This window comes from Triplophysa dalaica, chromosome 19, assembly GCF_015846415.1.
Source record: "Triplophysa dalaica isolate WHDGS20190420 chromosome 19, ASM1584641v1, whole genome shotgun sequence".
Lineage (NCBI taxonomy): Eukaryota > Metazoa > Chordata > Actinopteri > Cypriniformes > Nemacheilidae > Triplophysa > Triplophysa dalaica.
Window position 1 is genome coordinate 9,801,599 of NC_079560.1, and position 14,708 is coordinate 9,816,306.

Here is a 14,708-nt window from a genome sequence, read left to right on the forward strand (position 1 = left end):
AAATAACGTAATATAAATGTAAAGCACATTTCCTTTATGTACGTAAATGACCTGGAGTCAATACAAAAATCAAAAATAAAGCAAGTAAAATTTGCATTCTTGAGAAAACAGATGTCCTATTATACAGATTGTATTATGGGGCCTCCCTTAAGGAGTAACAAATCAACGGATTGTATTTGCAAACAAGATCGAAAGCATTTTGTAAAAAATATATCCTCCAGCTTAGTCACACACGTCAAAACAAAACAAATCTGCACAACCTCTCATTGCTCAAGAAAACCTTGAGGGAAATTTTCCACTCGATTGCCATTTTCCTTGAAATTTACAATTCAGCAAATATAATGAAAATATAATTGACAAATAATGCCACAATTTATCTAAGCTGTAAATGCTACATACACGGCAAAAAAAACTGTTTGTGTTGTTTACCAGGTGACCTTCCAAAACAAAATTAATTTACTTTGACTAAACAAATCTACAAAACCTTAATTTCATTAGAATTATGCTTAAAGGTCCAATGTTTATAATTTAGCGGCAACTAGTGGCGAGGGTTTAAAATTGCAACAGGACAAAGAAGTTGCTTGCATGCCGAAGAAGATAATATATTTACGAAAAATACTTAAAACATAAATAAAATACACATTAAACAACTGACTGCACTGTTTTCCTCTGCATGAACTCTACACTTCATGCCTCTTTTTTAGCCACAGGCTTACCTGAACCAGGTCTCTAGCCAAAAGCTCTGTCTCTCCAGCAGGGATTGCATCATCAAGAACATCCCACCTCTCCCCTAGGCGGAACTCCATGATGTAATGATCAATTGGGGACGTGTGATTGGCTGGAGGGATCCATGTGAGTAGGACTCCCTGCTGTGTCCGGTTGGCTGTGAGGCACCGTGGTGGGGTAAGCAGCACCAGTGGTTCTGGAGTACTTATAGGAAATACTGCAGGAAATAAAACAGAGCACCATAATAAAAGTCATCCAGTCTCTCAGAGGCACTTGCATCAGTGCTGAGGTCATGTTCACACATAGATGATATCACCCAAGGACACTCTACTGTTAAACGTATTGTATAAAAGATGTGATTGGTTGCCAACCTAGTGTGTTCACAGTGACGACCTCGCTGAAGGGTCCCGTCCCCAGCTTGTTCTGGGCCAGGACGCTGAATTGGTAGGCCGTCTCGGGCTCCAGGCCTTGCACTGTGAGCCAGGGCTGCCCGCTGGGCACAGTCGTGGACAGCCAGTCATGCGGTCCTAACTGTTCCCTCTTAACCCTGCGGGTCACATGCACAAAGAAAAGAGCTGAGCACCGCCACGCGAGCATTTAGATAATGATTACGGTGTCACTCGCGATGTTGATGCGAGCGCTGCCTGCAGCTAGCTGAAGAAAGCTTGTTTGGCTCAGAGTGAGCATTTGGTGATATCCAATAATATAGAACTGTTGTGAAGAATGCAACTGTTTTTTGACTGCCAATCCCTACCGAAATATCTTATCATATACGGTGTGCCTCATACGACACAGCCCTTCTATCTCTCTGTGAAGCTGAGCCTCTCTCTTTAAGAAATAACCTACGGCTTGAAAAGCATCATGAGTGCTCTTGTAAAGTAAATCCCGAGTCCTAAATAAAGTTTGAATAATGCAACCAATCACAAGGCTAGAATTATAATCACTGCATACCTCTTAACGCATCGTTCCAGCATCATCTGAAACCTTTATCAAGTTATTTCTTAAATGGACAATTCACCCAAAAATTAAAATTTGCTCATTGTTTACTCTCGGGTCATTTCAAACCTGTATGACTTTCCTTCTTCTGCAGAACACAACTGAAGATATTTTGAAGAATGATGGTAACCGAACAACTGCAGTCTCCAATCACTTCTATCGTATAGACAAAAAACCAATGCAAGTCAATGGGTACCACTCTGGTTCAGTTACCAACATTCTTCAAAATATATTCTGTTGTGTTCTGCAGAAAGAAAACCATACCGGTTTGAAATGACAAGAGGTTGAGTAAATGAACTCACTTTAATGTAACTATCGTCCAGAACCTTTAGAGGTCAAACCCTATGATATAAACTATGACCCAATTCACTAAACATCCACTTCAATGTGTAAATCACACTATTCCGTTATAGATAAAATTGACAACTTTCTTCCTGTCTATACAAGATGAGGGTTCACAGGCTATGGAGATATGTGTAATTAACATAAACTCAGCAGTCGTCCAGCACCTCTCCTACAATGCACAGGAAGTAGCAGGAACACGGCACGTACTGTATCTACGTCAATGACGATGACGAGAGCTGTTGTTTAATCTCACATGGGTCACCTTTAAAGGCCATTCAAACGCAACCTTTAAGGCATGAGTCACACCGCCCGACGCTTTAAATGACAGCTTTAGTCAGCTCTTGGAAAAGGCTTTTGGACATCCGGCCACCTGTGGTGGACACATCAGGCCGGGGGAGAAGTTAGAGCTGAACGCTGAAGAAGTTGTAGCCTTAAGGCGAGAGGATTCACTTTTTTACCCTCCAGGGGGCATCTGGCCGTATTTAGAACCATGATGTTCATAAGTGATACTCATGTGTGTGTTCTGTGTGGGATGCAGCATTAGTTAAGGACTCGGAATAGGGCTCAATATAGGCTGTGATGGAATGTAGCCTGGACGCACCGCCTACTGTGTTGATACTCTCACGGAGTCTGTGGAAAATTTGAATTTTTGTGTCAATGCAATATGATATTAGGCATGCTTACATGGTTGAATTTATTGACATTAAGAAGGCAGATAAGAACGAGAAGAAATAACGTAAAGCATTGACTGACCAAATTAAAGGGATAGTTCACCCAAAAATAAAGATTCTGTCATCATTTATTCACCCCCATGTCATTTAAAACCTGCATGTTACTTTGGAACAGAAAAAGGATATTTTGAGAAATGTATCGGTGGTTTTGTTTCCATACAATAGAAATCAATTGGGCCCCACTGTTGTTTGATTACCAATGTTCTTCAAAATATTTTCTTTTTGTGTTCTGCATTTTACACAAAAGAAGATGTCAATTTAACAGTGTCAAAGACAAAACTTTAACGTTTTTAAGTAAAAAATTGAATTGGTATTGGGCACTTAAGTTTGCGGAGTGAAAATAGCCTTAAAGCAATGTAAAGATACAACCTTCTAACCTTTGCTTCTCCCTCCCATCCTGTATCATCTCTACACAATCCTTCTCTTTTTTCCCCACATCACAGCTACGTGTCTCTCAACTCTCAAACTACATTTCACGGCTATATATAGATCGAAAATGCCTCAAATGTGTCTCCCGGGAGTCCTAAACCTATTCACGCTACATCTCCACAAAACTCTGGTACCATCTGTTACCTGGTGTGACGTTGCAGAAAAAAGCTTTAATTCTAACTTCTAAACCCAAATCATTGTTGGTTTTGCTAGCAATGAGCTTCTCGTCCAATTTAAATGAGCTTTGAAGAAAACAGTTGAGATATTCTTACTAACACTCACTGAAACAAACATCAAATAGAGGTTATTGCACAGCATGTGTCATTCTATAGAAGCAGGAGCACAGAGAGCTATAGAATGTTGATATTCCGGGTGAATATCGCACAATACAGCGCTGGAAAGGCAGCGGGGTCACAGATATGCAGAAGGACCGGCATGGGATGAAAGAGATGCAAATGAGATACAGTCGATGTGCTGCTAATTTAGACAGAAGCAGCATTTCGCTGTTATGGATCAAGTCATTCATAAAGAACCTCTGGAGCGCCCTTTGACCTTTTAAACTGTGGATGTTGTCCTCCCTTAATGCAAACTTATTAATGCAGTGAATACTTACTTGAAATTGCGAATGCTGTGTACGGTTTGAATACCAAAAAGTGTTTATCACTGAGGGAGGCACAAGACAAAGTCTTTAAATTAATAAACAGTTTTCATATGTCTAAAGTGTCACTTGTATTAGTATGTGGACAGGAGAAGCCCCTGCTTTACTGATGGGATGGAGTATCTTGTCACGTAATTCCTATTACTTTTGCATTTTGTTTTTTCCTTGGTTTTCTAGGTTTTTATTCTCAGAGCTGCAAAATCTGCAAAAACAACTGAACGATTCAACACATGCCAAACATTTTCACATGATTTCAATAAGCTAGGCCAGAAAAAAGCAGGGGTCTATTATGCAATAATTTGCACTTTAATGTGCAGTTGTCGTGTCCTGCGGTTCTTCATAAAACCTTACTGAACAGCATTTTGCAAATTGCTTTTATTATGATTATGAATGCAGCTTTTTGACATATATTGACTATATGTAATTAAGTACAATTAAAAAGTAGTGTCTCACCAGAGGGACATTAAAAATGGACTTGATAAAGCCAAAAAGATTTGATGATTAATTACAGGATGTAAGATAAAAGATACTCACATTCACTGTAAAAAAAAAACAATTCAGATTCCAAATAAATTTGATTGGTAACATCTAAATGTTACAATTGGCTCAGCAGAGGTTTCAAAAATGTATCACTCTATTAACCAACTAAAAAATAGAAAACATTGAGTTGGAGAATTTTTTTACAGTGTTTCCCTTAAAGGGAAAGTTTACTTTAAATCTTGGGGGCGGTTTCCTGGACAGGGTTTAAAACTAGTCCCAGACTAACTTGATCGACAACAATTTACACTGACATATCTTTAAAAAAATATCATTGCCATTGTTTTGTCTCGAGATGCACACCAGTAATGTTTTTGTAAGGTATGTTTTTAAAACAACTTAAATATCCTAATTTAAATAAGGCCTAGTCCTGTTTAAGTTCATCCACATCCTGGAAACCCCACCCAATTGATCTTGTAATAAAATCCATAAAGTCATAAAAGTCCTTGTGTAGAAACATGTTATGATTTTATTCTCTATTATGACATTCATTTAAATATACATGTGATAGGATATAATTTACCAACTCTAAAGAATCTATAAGGATGGCCCACAAGGCTCAAGCGCACAGTGTTCCTTCTAAATCACATTATGTTATTGTTTTCTTGTGTGCTGTGTTTAAAAAGCAGTCCAATTACGACCGACACCAAAATTGTCTTCTCATCTTAATGAGGTACTTTATATGCAGCACGCTTCATAATGACTCCACAGAGGGATTTAACCACCTGATCATTCCATTTCAATTTTATTGTTATGAGCAAACTTAACTTAAGATGGCCAGCTTGCAAGCTCACTGCTTTGAGAAGAACTTGATGCAAAACATTGAATTTAGACTAGTTATGGAATAATCATCTTTATTCAAAACATCCCTGCAGGATAAAGTCATTCAAAAGATATATCAGATTCAGCTAAAAACTATTATTAGTATTTTACGAATCCAGACAATGATATTCCATCCACAACTATCCATTTAATGTTTTATTTGCCATACTACTGAAAAAGTGTCTGACTCAGGTCACAGATTGGCTGGGCCTTGCAGGTCATCTCATTGCTAGGGGGGATGATTTTGCCAGACCAGACCAGACCCACCCCTGACCCCAGATATAGCAGCCCTACAGCAGCAGCAGAGCTCAGGTTGAGAAAAGGAATAGAAGCAGAAGCAAAGCATGCTGGGATGACTCACACATGGCCGTACCAGACTGAGAATGTCTGCTCAAAGCCACCGTCGTAACCGGGAACCCACGAGACGTTGGCCGAGGTCGCCGAGGCCGTAACACGGACATTGGTGGGGGCGTGTGGGCTTGTGCCTATAGGGGTAAGGAAGTTTGTATCACACATCTACAATGGGCTGGCGGCAATATTTTAAAGTGTTGTGAACAGAACATTCAGAGATTCATTTGTTTTTATAAACACATTCGCAGACAAAGATTGAATAAGAAAATTGTGTTTTTGCAAGATGCTGCATCTATGCTGACAGATGAAGTTCAAGACCACTGTGATCCAGCAAAATAAAAAACACATCAACCCCTCACATCACAACACATCACATCAATACCGATTACTAGGAGATGCGTGCTGGCAGTGATGCTCGTGGCGACGTTGGAGGCTACACACTCCCACTCCCCATGGTCCTCCTTGCTGAGGGATTTGAACTGTAAGCTGCCTCTCGATAGGACGTTGTGCTTCCCTCTGCTTGGCTTCCCTACCTTCACCAATAAAATAACAGGGTTGAGGTGACAATGACATCAAACTCATAGTTCATCCAATTTCAGCCTTAACTCACACTTATGAATATCCACTTCAATTTCAGCTTGTTACTCAAACTATTTTGAGATGGTTTTAGAAGTCTACATAGCGTGTCTCACCTTTCTCCATGTAATGTTGGGGAATGGGTCTCCTTCTGCCTCACAGGGGATGACCAGCTCTCGTCCAGCCTCCTGCCTGTACTCCCCTCCAGGAACCACCATAAATTTAGGTGGGTCCTATCCAATGTTATGCATACATACAATGTGTGTATTGAAGATCTGCCATTGTGTTTTAGTAGTTCTTTCATGTGTAAAATTGTAAAGCTCATTGTCAGATAATACGGTATATGTGATATATACAATATACAACTTGAGTGAAGCATGAACTTTCAAGGTTTCAGCGGCAACAACATAAAGAAACGATATTTGGCCCAAACTTAATTTCCGGTAGACCTCCACAAAGAATCAATAACTTTTGAGTAGTTTTAATTTAATACAATTAATATACAAAAATATTTATATAAAATAAATTGTTTTATTACAACCAAACACAGACTATAACACAGAGTTTAACTTCGGGCCAGGCGTGTGTGTCCGATGAAACCGTTTATCCACCACAACAAATGGAAGCAAGTAATTGATGTATAATTGTAATTTTGCATACAATTCAAACATATAACATTCTACTTGTTCTTGTGGAGCATTTTATTACTTTTATAAGATCACTAAAATCCATAGAAACTGCATTCACCCCAAAATAAAACTAATTCATCATTTATAGTCACCTTCATGTCATTAAAAATGGTATATAGCTTTATCTTCACAAAAGACTATATTGAGAAATGTCTCGTTTTCTGTCCATACAATGAAAGTCAATGGGGTCTAATGTTGTTTGGTTACCACTGTACTAATAAAAATATCATCTTGTTTGTTCTGCAGATAAAAGTAAGTCACACAGGTTTGTAATGACACGAGGGTGAATAAATGATGAAAGATTTTTTATTTTTCGCTGTAAAATAACACTGTAAGCAGAAATGCAATTTTTTAGCAAACTATAAACATCTATGATGCAGTGACAAACCAAATAGTTTGTATTGAACTTTTTCGAATGTATAGTTCTGTTTACCTTTAGCACCAGAGGGGCGGGAGGGGACTGTCCCATGGTACCGAGGGTATTGTAAGGCACACAGGTGTAGGTGCCGAGAGAGTCCTCTGTCACCTCTGACACTCGAATGCTCCCATCTTCCATTTGGCTCCAACCAGGATACTGCAACACAAATACTTCAATTACATTTCAACCAGGCCATACTGTGGTGTTCCTGTTGTTCAGTTGGTAGAGAATTGCATTAGTAATATAAAGGTCATGTGCTCTATCCCTAGAGAACACACATATTTATAAAACATTAAAATGCACTGGAAATAGCTTTGGGTGTCTGCCAAATGCATAAAGGTAAATGTACATTTCTGTAAAAAATGAAATCACACCCGGTATAGTCTCTCCAGTCCAATGATCACACTAAAGAAAATCCCTTTTTTTATTGTGTAATGTTATGGTCATTCAGTAAAATGACTTCATTGAAGACGCTACAAGCAGAACAGAGTGAATGGACTGAATTTACTCTCCCACCACTTGGGATGTAACATAAGAAACCTCATTTTTTTCTGGTCACTATGCTTGAGAGCCTATTAAACTGAGCAGGGTTTGAGAATGAATGTGATATCCTATTTCTAAGTTAAGCAACCCCAAGATCTCAATGTATAGACTGGGATTTCTACTAAACAAAAACATGCAAATAGAAATGTAATAGACTTTGAATTATTTTATTTTCTTACTGGCAAAATTAGATTGAAGAAAAACAGGTCATTACAACACAGAAAGCAATCAGCCTACCAACTAGACAAACAAAATACAATCCAGTGGCCATTATACAAACAAACCAGACCGTTTGATGTCACAACTGACCGATCACAACTGACAAGTATTTCCGAGAGACCTGTAATCAAGTTAGTCCTCATTTGGCTTTGGTTCAAGATGAGCCAGTGATCTCTTTATCCGTCTTTGTGAAAGCACAAAGATCAATGCAAATATGGTAAACCAACCGCACACAGCTGGAAACGATCTTTGAAAGCCATTCGGAAATTGCTGAGTATGGGCTTACAGTAGACACCTGTAAAGACAGTAGGTCATGAAGAGATCACGGTTCAACGGGACTCACCTTCTCTATCCTCAGAGGCAGGCCGTCTTTTTTCCACTTCACTGAAGTGACAGGCGGGTTAGCATCCACCGGGCAGCGGATGTACCCCGGCAGTCCGATGGCCACGTAGATAACGGGCGGCATGTTTACCACGCGGGCAGGGTCTACGGGACACAACCAGAACATAAACACACAAAACTGTACAATGTAGATGCTACAGTAGACATGATGAGCTTTGCTTTGTTGTATATCCCAGACAGACAGATAATTTAACAAGACGAATGACCTCGAGGATCTTTGCTCGATTTTTCCTCTGCTTATTATATATACCACATCCAAACTGAAATAACAAGTATCAATAATTCTGTAAAAGAGATACATAAATCTCATAAATCACCGTCTCTCATTATAGAAGACACCAGTCAAGCGTATGAGGGAAAGGAAGTAGTTAGTGAAGGGGAAAGCGGCGCTCCATAACGAACACTTTGAAGAAATCCACAGCCCCATCTTAACGCTCAGCAAAGTGCCGGCATCTATTTTTAGCTGAAGTGGAGCTGATGCAGGAGATGATGACAGAGGGGGAGCAGCGTAGAAGTGTGTCGTTGTGATATATAGAATAAATAAAATAGAGAAGACAAAGAACGTGGAGTCGTGGGATGTGACTGGCCGACTAAAAAACGAGACAAAAGCAGATGTATAGAAATGGAGGGGGAAGATGAGAAAATAAGGACAGGGTGAGGAGCAGACCTGCAGTACTGTCAGGTTTCTAAAGGGGGCGCGGGTGCCCACACAAACAGACTGAAAGCGTCTGTAGGTGACGTCACTGCAGAGAAGAGGGTTTCCACACAGGATGATGTCATCTCTTTACATCCCCCCTCCTTTTTTCCTCGCTTACTGTCAAATACACTTTCTCTGCGTCTCCGCTTGCTGCCCATTAGTTGGCCAGACGAAGTGCTTGTGTGTTCCTAACAACAGCAGGTGGGGAGGTGTAGCTTCTCCTGTCTAGAAATGTAGCTATGATGTAATTCATACCAGCCGCTTCTCCCGTGCAGAGTCAGACAACACGGGCTGATCTCCTTCCTCCAAGCGAGGGAATTTAAAATGTCTGTTGCCTAGGATACCACAGTCTCAGCTGCGCTTATTTCCCAGACACTAAATGCAACACGTCTGAATATAAATATGGATTTTTTTGCAATGTTTAAGAAGGTCTTGAAAAGCCATTTCACGCATCTTGGCTTGAGTCTATCGGCGTGATGGACGTGAGCCGTGACTGAGTGATCTTCTAGCTTACTGACTCAAGGTCACTGTTTCAATTCTACTCCAGACCCCAGGGATAGAAGGCCATTCCAATTTCCCGGCTGCAAATGGAAAGTTCCAGTCTGCCCAAAAGCTGCTGTTGTAGCTAATATGACCCTGTCCATGTGTAGACAGTATTCGCCGGGAGACTGATGTCAACAGCTCATCTATTACAAAGGATCCCCTTGCAAGAAAAATCTGTTAGACGTCTATTTAATTCAGAATGTGTGCTCCCTAACTGCAGCAAAACTGCCGATGGATTTAAAAATTGAATCTGAAGAATAGAGTCTGAATCAGGAATGAAAAGACTTGGTTTGTAAAGGATATGGCTGGAATACACAGATTTTTTTACACTTGACATCATACACTTGCAGACTTGCAAAGTTTCAGATAGACACACACTAACTGATCAAATCTGCAGACTGGCACAGACTTTCTGCAACAAGTCCAGACTGAAAAGCTGAGCGAAATCTGAGCAAAAGTCTTGTAGTGTAGTTTAGCCTTAAGGCTGCTTATATCAAGATTCAGTTCAGATTGCAGAGATCCTCCACATTACGTCATGGATTACTTTACAAAACAGAACATGCATGTTAAAAAAATTGCTGGGAAAACATGAATCATTGTCCTTACCAAAAAGTGTGACATACCGAATACTAATAAATTCTCAAATTTATATCACTGTGTTGATTCAAATTTAAATAAAAGAATACTGCTAAAAATCTACTACTATTTCTGGCTAAATAAAAACAAGAATATGTGTTTGAGCAAACACATGAACAACCATTGTTAAAAACTGTCTGCTTACTTTACCTTATGATGATTTATAATTTGAGCGGTCAGGTCAGATTTGTGGGAAATGTAAGCTGTTTTTCAACACATGTTCATTTTATTGTTATGCAATTTTATGAATCAAACAGAGATGGCAAAAGAGCGGCAAATGCAGCTTTAAAGCGGAGATAACATGCTATTTCATGCATCCAGACTTCTTTAAACTGTTAAAGGCACCCCCTCTGCACGCTTCTCCCGTGCTCGTCTTTATTTGGAATCAATCGCACAGCTGTATGTCTTTTATAAATTTGATCAAACTGAGTACTCTTCAAAGATACGAAGTATGCAATACAACTGTACAGGTACTCAAGATTAACATGAGATTGGCAGAAACTGCACGTGTCAACTCATCTTTAAAATATGTTCTGAAAACTTGAAATAAATGTTAGGGATGCAAAATAGAGCCATAGTGGTGTTAGATCTTGCATCCCCACTGTGTCATCGGCAGTATCTTGCAGATGAAAAGACAATTTGAGTTTCTTGCCTAGACATTGCCGTCTATTTCAGCATGTGGGCAGGTACAGTGGAGAAAAATTCAGATTTTTGGGGGCGGAAAATAGTTAGGATTTATTCAGATGAAAGGAGTAGAGGAGGGTGATCTGGTGTTGTAGCAGCAGATTTCTCAGTGGTCTGACTCACAATGCACTGTCAGGTATGCTGATGCAGAGGGTGGGCGGCCGAGACTGTTACTGGGGCTGCAGGTGTATCTCCCAGCATCCTCAGGCTTCACCTGGGAGATGATGAGCGAACCATCTATTAGAATACTCACTCTGCGCTTCAGGTCACTGGATAGAGAAAAACAGAGATTGACAGAAGAGAGAAAAAGAGAGACTGCGTTGAAGTAACATCATTAAATGTGATCTACTCTAGTTTTAGATAGGTTTAAGCATTAGTTTCACGGGACACAGCAACTTTTCAACTTTCAAAATCTTTTGGTCTAGTGGTCCAACGTCAGGAATCATTATGAATTCTCAGAAAAACAGCATGGGTCTGAAATAATAATGGAAATTTCATTTTCAGGTCAAGCATTTCTCTTATCATGTATGCATGCACACTGAATAAGTCTTTCTTTTCTGCCTTTAAATAAAAAGTGAATAACTGTTCTGTTTCAACAAGAACAGATGGAGTGTCCAGAGATCAGAAGGAAAAATATGCTCCAGATTAAATCCCTGTTCCTCCTCCTGTCCTCCTGCACAGTCTCCATTAGAAAGAAAAAAACATAATATCCTTTTTTCTACACTATGCAGGCCACGCATGAGGGAGTCTTGGATGGCTTACGGCACCGCTACTTATAATCAGTGCTAGCCGAGCATATGATGACACAAGCGGCATGCCACTAGATATTCTCATCATGGGGGAGAGGAGATAATGCCAGAACCTGAGAGGGACAAAGGTAAGCTTGAGAGGTCAGAGCAGCCCCAAATAGTGCGGTGAAAAATTAAGACACATTTTAGTGTTTATGATGGTGAGAATTATTTTTAATCCTTAACAAACTACAGGTGTGTTTTTGTGTGCTTATTATTACAGATTTTAGCAAAGATCAATGCTTTAAACTAGTGCTGTTAAATCGATTAATCACAATTAATGTGTATATTTAAATATATTTTACATTGTGTAAAACAAAAATACATATTGCTCATGTATTTTTGTGTATTTATATAGACCTTGAATAAAGTCATTATTATGTAACACAGAATTTATTGCAAAACCCCTGTTTTATATTTCATTCAAGTGTGAATAGAAAAGAGCAACTGACATACATTTATATTATTTGATTATCTTAAACAATGAGTTCTGAGTTGTGTGTGTAACAGATGTTATGACACATGCGCACAATGTGCAAACTGTCCCACTAAACTTTCATAGCAAAAAACTGTTCAATTTCTCAAAATCTAATTGTATCTTTCATGCAATGCATTTCAACCCGCAACACTGAAACTCTACAATGGGAAGCTGAAAGCATAAAAAAACATAAAAACAAATGTTCATTGACAGGTTGCCCTTTGCAGTGCAGGATTTACAACATTTCTGACCAATTCCAAACATTATCACAATCCCTGATGGCAAACTCACTGATGCTAAAATGGTGATGAAGAAATTACATGGACTTTGATAAACTCCACAAGGACACAGGACTCAGACAGTGGGCGTACAGTATGGTACAGTAATGAACCCCATCATAACTTTACTTCTTGAAGAAGACGTTATCTTCCTCCCAGAACCAGGTGTACGTTAGGTTGCCAGGATATGCCTCAGCCTGACAGGTGAAGAATGCATCCTGGGATATGTTTACGGTTATGTTTTCGGGAGGCGAGACAATAAAGGGGGGTCCTGAAATAGAAAAGAGACACCATATAAATCAGCATTACATATTAGGATGTGTCACATTCTGTTGGTGTGTATAGTGCTGTTGGCCCCCTTCAAGGTTAAAAAAAACGCCAAGGCCGCTGGTGAAGTATTTAATATGGGATATAATTGCTCAATATAAAAAGCTTTTTTATTCAAATGCTACTAACAAAATGTATATTTTGTCATTTGTGCCTTTGATATCAAGTGCTGTTAGGCATGGCAATAGATTGTGTCAAGGTACAAATCAAGTGACAATATGTATCCAGTCAATACCTCATTGACTCTATTGTACAAACTGATGTACAAGAATAAAACTACTTAACAAATGTGAGTACTGTAGGAATTAAACTCAAAGAAGATCCATGACATCATAGATTAGAGGCCAGGCTAATTTAAAGTTTAGATGAACATGATTGACACAAAATTTTGAAAGGTTTCTGAATAAATGACCTTTATTGTGTGACTCCTCTATTTATATGAAAAGTTAGAGAGGACCAGCAAGAATACATCTGTATCTACATCAGTTTAAATGTGTCAAAGTGTCAGTATACCCAAAAATGAAAGTTCTGTCATTTTCATCTTAAGCATGTATTTTATATGATAAAAGAAGATATTTTTAATAATGTTATCAACCGAAAACAGCGCCAGCACTCATTCACTTTTATTGTACGGTATAAATGAAAAATCATTACAAGTGAATGGTGGGCCAATTAACAACATTCTTCAAAATATCTTCTTTTGTGTTTTATGGAAGAAAAAAGTCATTCTGGTTTGAAATGACATTTGAGTAAATCAATTTTTGACAGAATTTTTATTTTGGTGAACTACCACTTTAATATAACTGCCACCAGGAAATAACTTTATTCTAATGTTCAGCTTTGAAACAGACACGCTTTTACTTTGTAATATTGTTTTGCTCTTTTTTGTTCTACCTATTAGTAGAATTACAAAAAATATTATCCAAACAGATTAAAAAAAGAAAACAATAATCTAAATATATACAGTATATCAAGCAAAACATTATTAGGCTAATAAAGAAGGAATGCTCTCTGCTCACGCTCTGAGGTTTCACACCAAGGCTCGAAAGCTTCCTCTAAATCTAGGCTAAAACATGTCTAGACGGCTTCTGTGTTACATAAAGACAATGAATGAAACTGTTCTTTCAGACACTGTCTCATTTCATCATTCCTCTCCCGTTGTGAAGCTCCTTTGCAGCCAAATGATATCCCCTTATTTCAGACATATGATATCTGAGTCCCCTTCCTGATCATTTATGATCTTCCTCATTTAATTAACTTCCTCAAACAAAACTCAAAATACTTTCAATGACTCAATGCAACCAGGATAACAAACTTCTGTAGCACTCTGGGAACTTGCCAATGTCTTTATTCTTTTTATTTATATGATATTTATTCTCTATGTTCTCTATGGCACAGAGCATATCTTGTGTGTACGTACTCTCTATGGAAAAGTAAACTCTCTATTACAGAGGGTAAGAGTTGCTGTATACCTCCAGCAGACACAGTGTATGTACGACTGTAGGAATAGAGCCATAAGCAGTCAGCAATGCTGATAAGCCATTTATTCACAATAAGAAAAGCAACACACCTATTCACCAAGGGAAAAGAGATTTATATGTTTCGCTGCAAGTGTCAACAACAGGAATGAACGCAAAAGGGACAGTTCACCCAGTGGTTACAAAAAGTAATCACTGAGTTCATTTTACAATTGAAGATTTTTTTTATTATGGTTAAAAGCAATGCCAACAGCAGGAGACAGAGAACAGATTGGTGATCTCGACAGTAAAAAGCCTCTTTGGCAGCACTACGATGAGAAGTCTCTCTTACAGTCAGCCCATTACTGCTTTATACTG

General features: G+C 38.8%; 1 protein-coding gene across 4 annotated transcripts in view; it reads right to left on the reverse strand.

The window, feature by feature from the left end:
• Nucleotides 1–14,708, reverse strand: part of igsf9bb (immunoglobulin superfamily, member 9Bb) — an 84,981-nt gene that overhangs the window by 21,980 nt on the left and 48,293 nt on the right. For 3 of the 4 annotated variants that reach the window (XM_056731708.1, XM_056731706.1, XM_056731709.1), the window contains exons 6-14: nucleotides 12,676–12,817; nucleotides 11,126–11,271; nucleotides 8,384–8,526; nucleotides 7,294–7,434; nucleotides 6,288–6,404; nucleotides 5,978–6,128; nucleotides 5,606–5,729; nucleotides 1,098–1,273; nucleotides 717–943 (exon numbers count right to left, since the gene is read on the reverse strand). In XM_056731708.1, the coding sequence (XP_056587686.1) occupies nucleotides 717–943; nucleotides 1,098–1,273; nucleotides 5,606–5,729; nucleotides 5,978–6,128; nucleotides 6,288–6,404; nucleotides 7,294–7,434; nucleotides 8,384–8,526; nucleotides 11,126–11,271; nucleotides 12,676–12,817 (1,367 nt within the window). The remainder of the gene's footprint in view (nucleotides 1–716; nucleotides 944–1,097; nucleotides 1,274–5,605; nucleotides 5,730–5,977; nucleotides 6,129–6,287; nucleotides 6,405–7,293; nucleotides 7,435–8,383; nucleotides 8,527–11,125; nucleotides 11,272–12,675; nucleotides 12,818–14,708) is intronic. The other variant, XM_056731707.1, reaches the window with a different exon arrangement.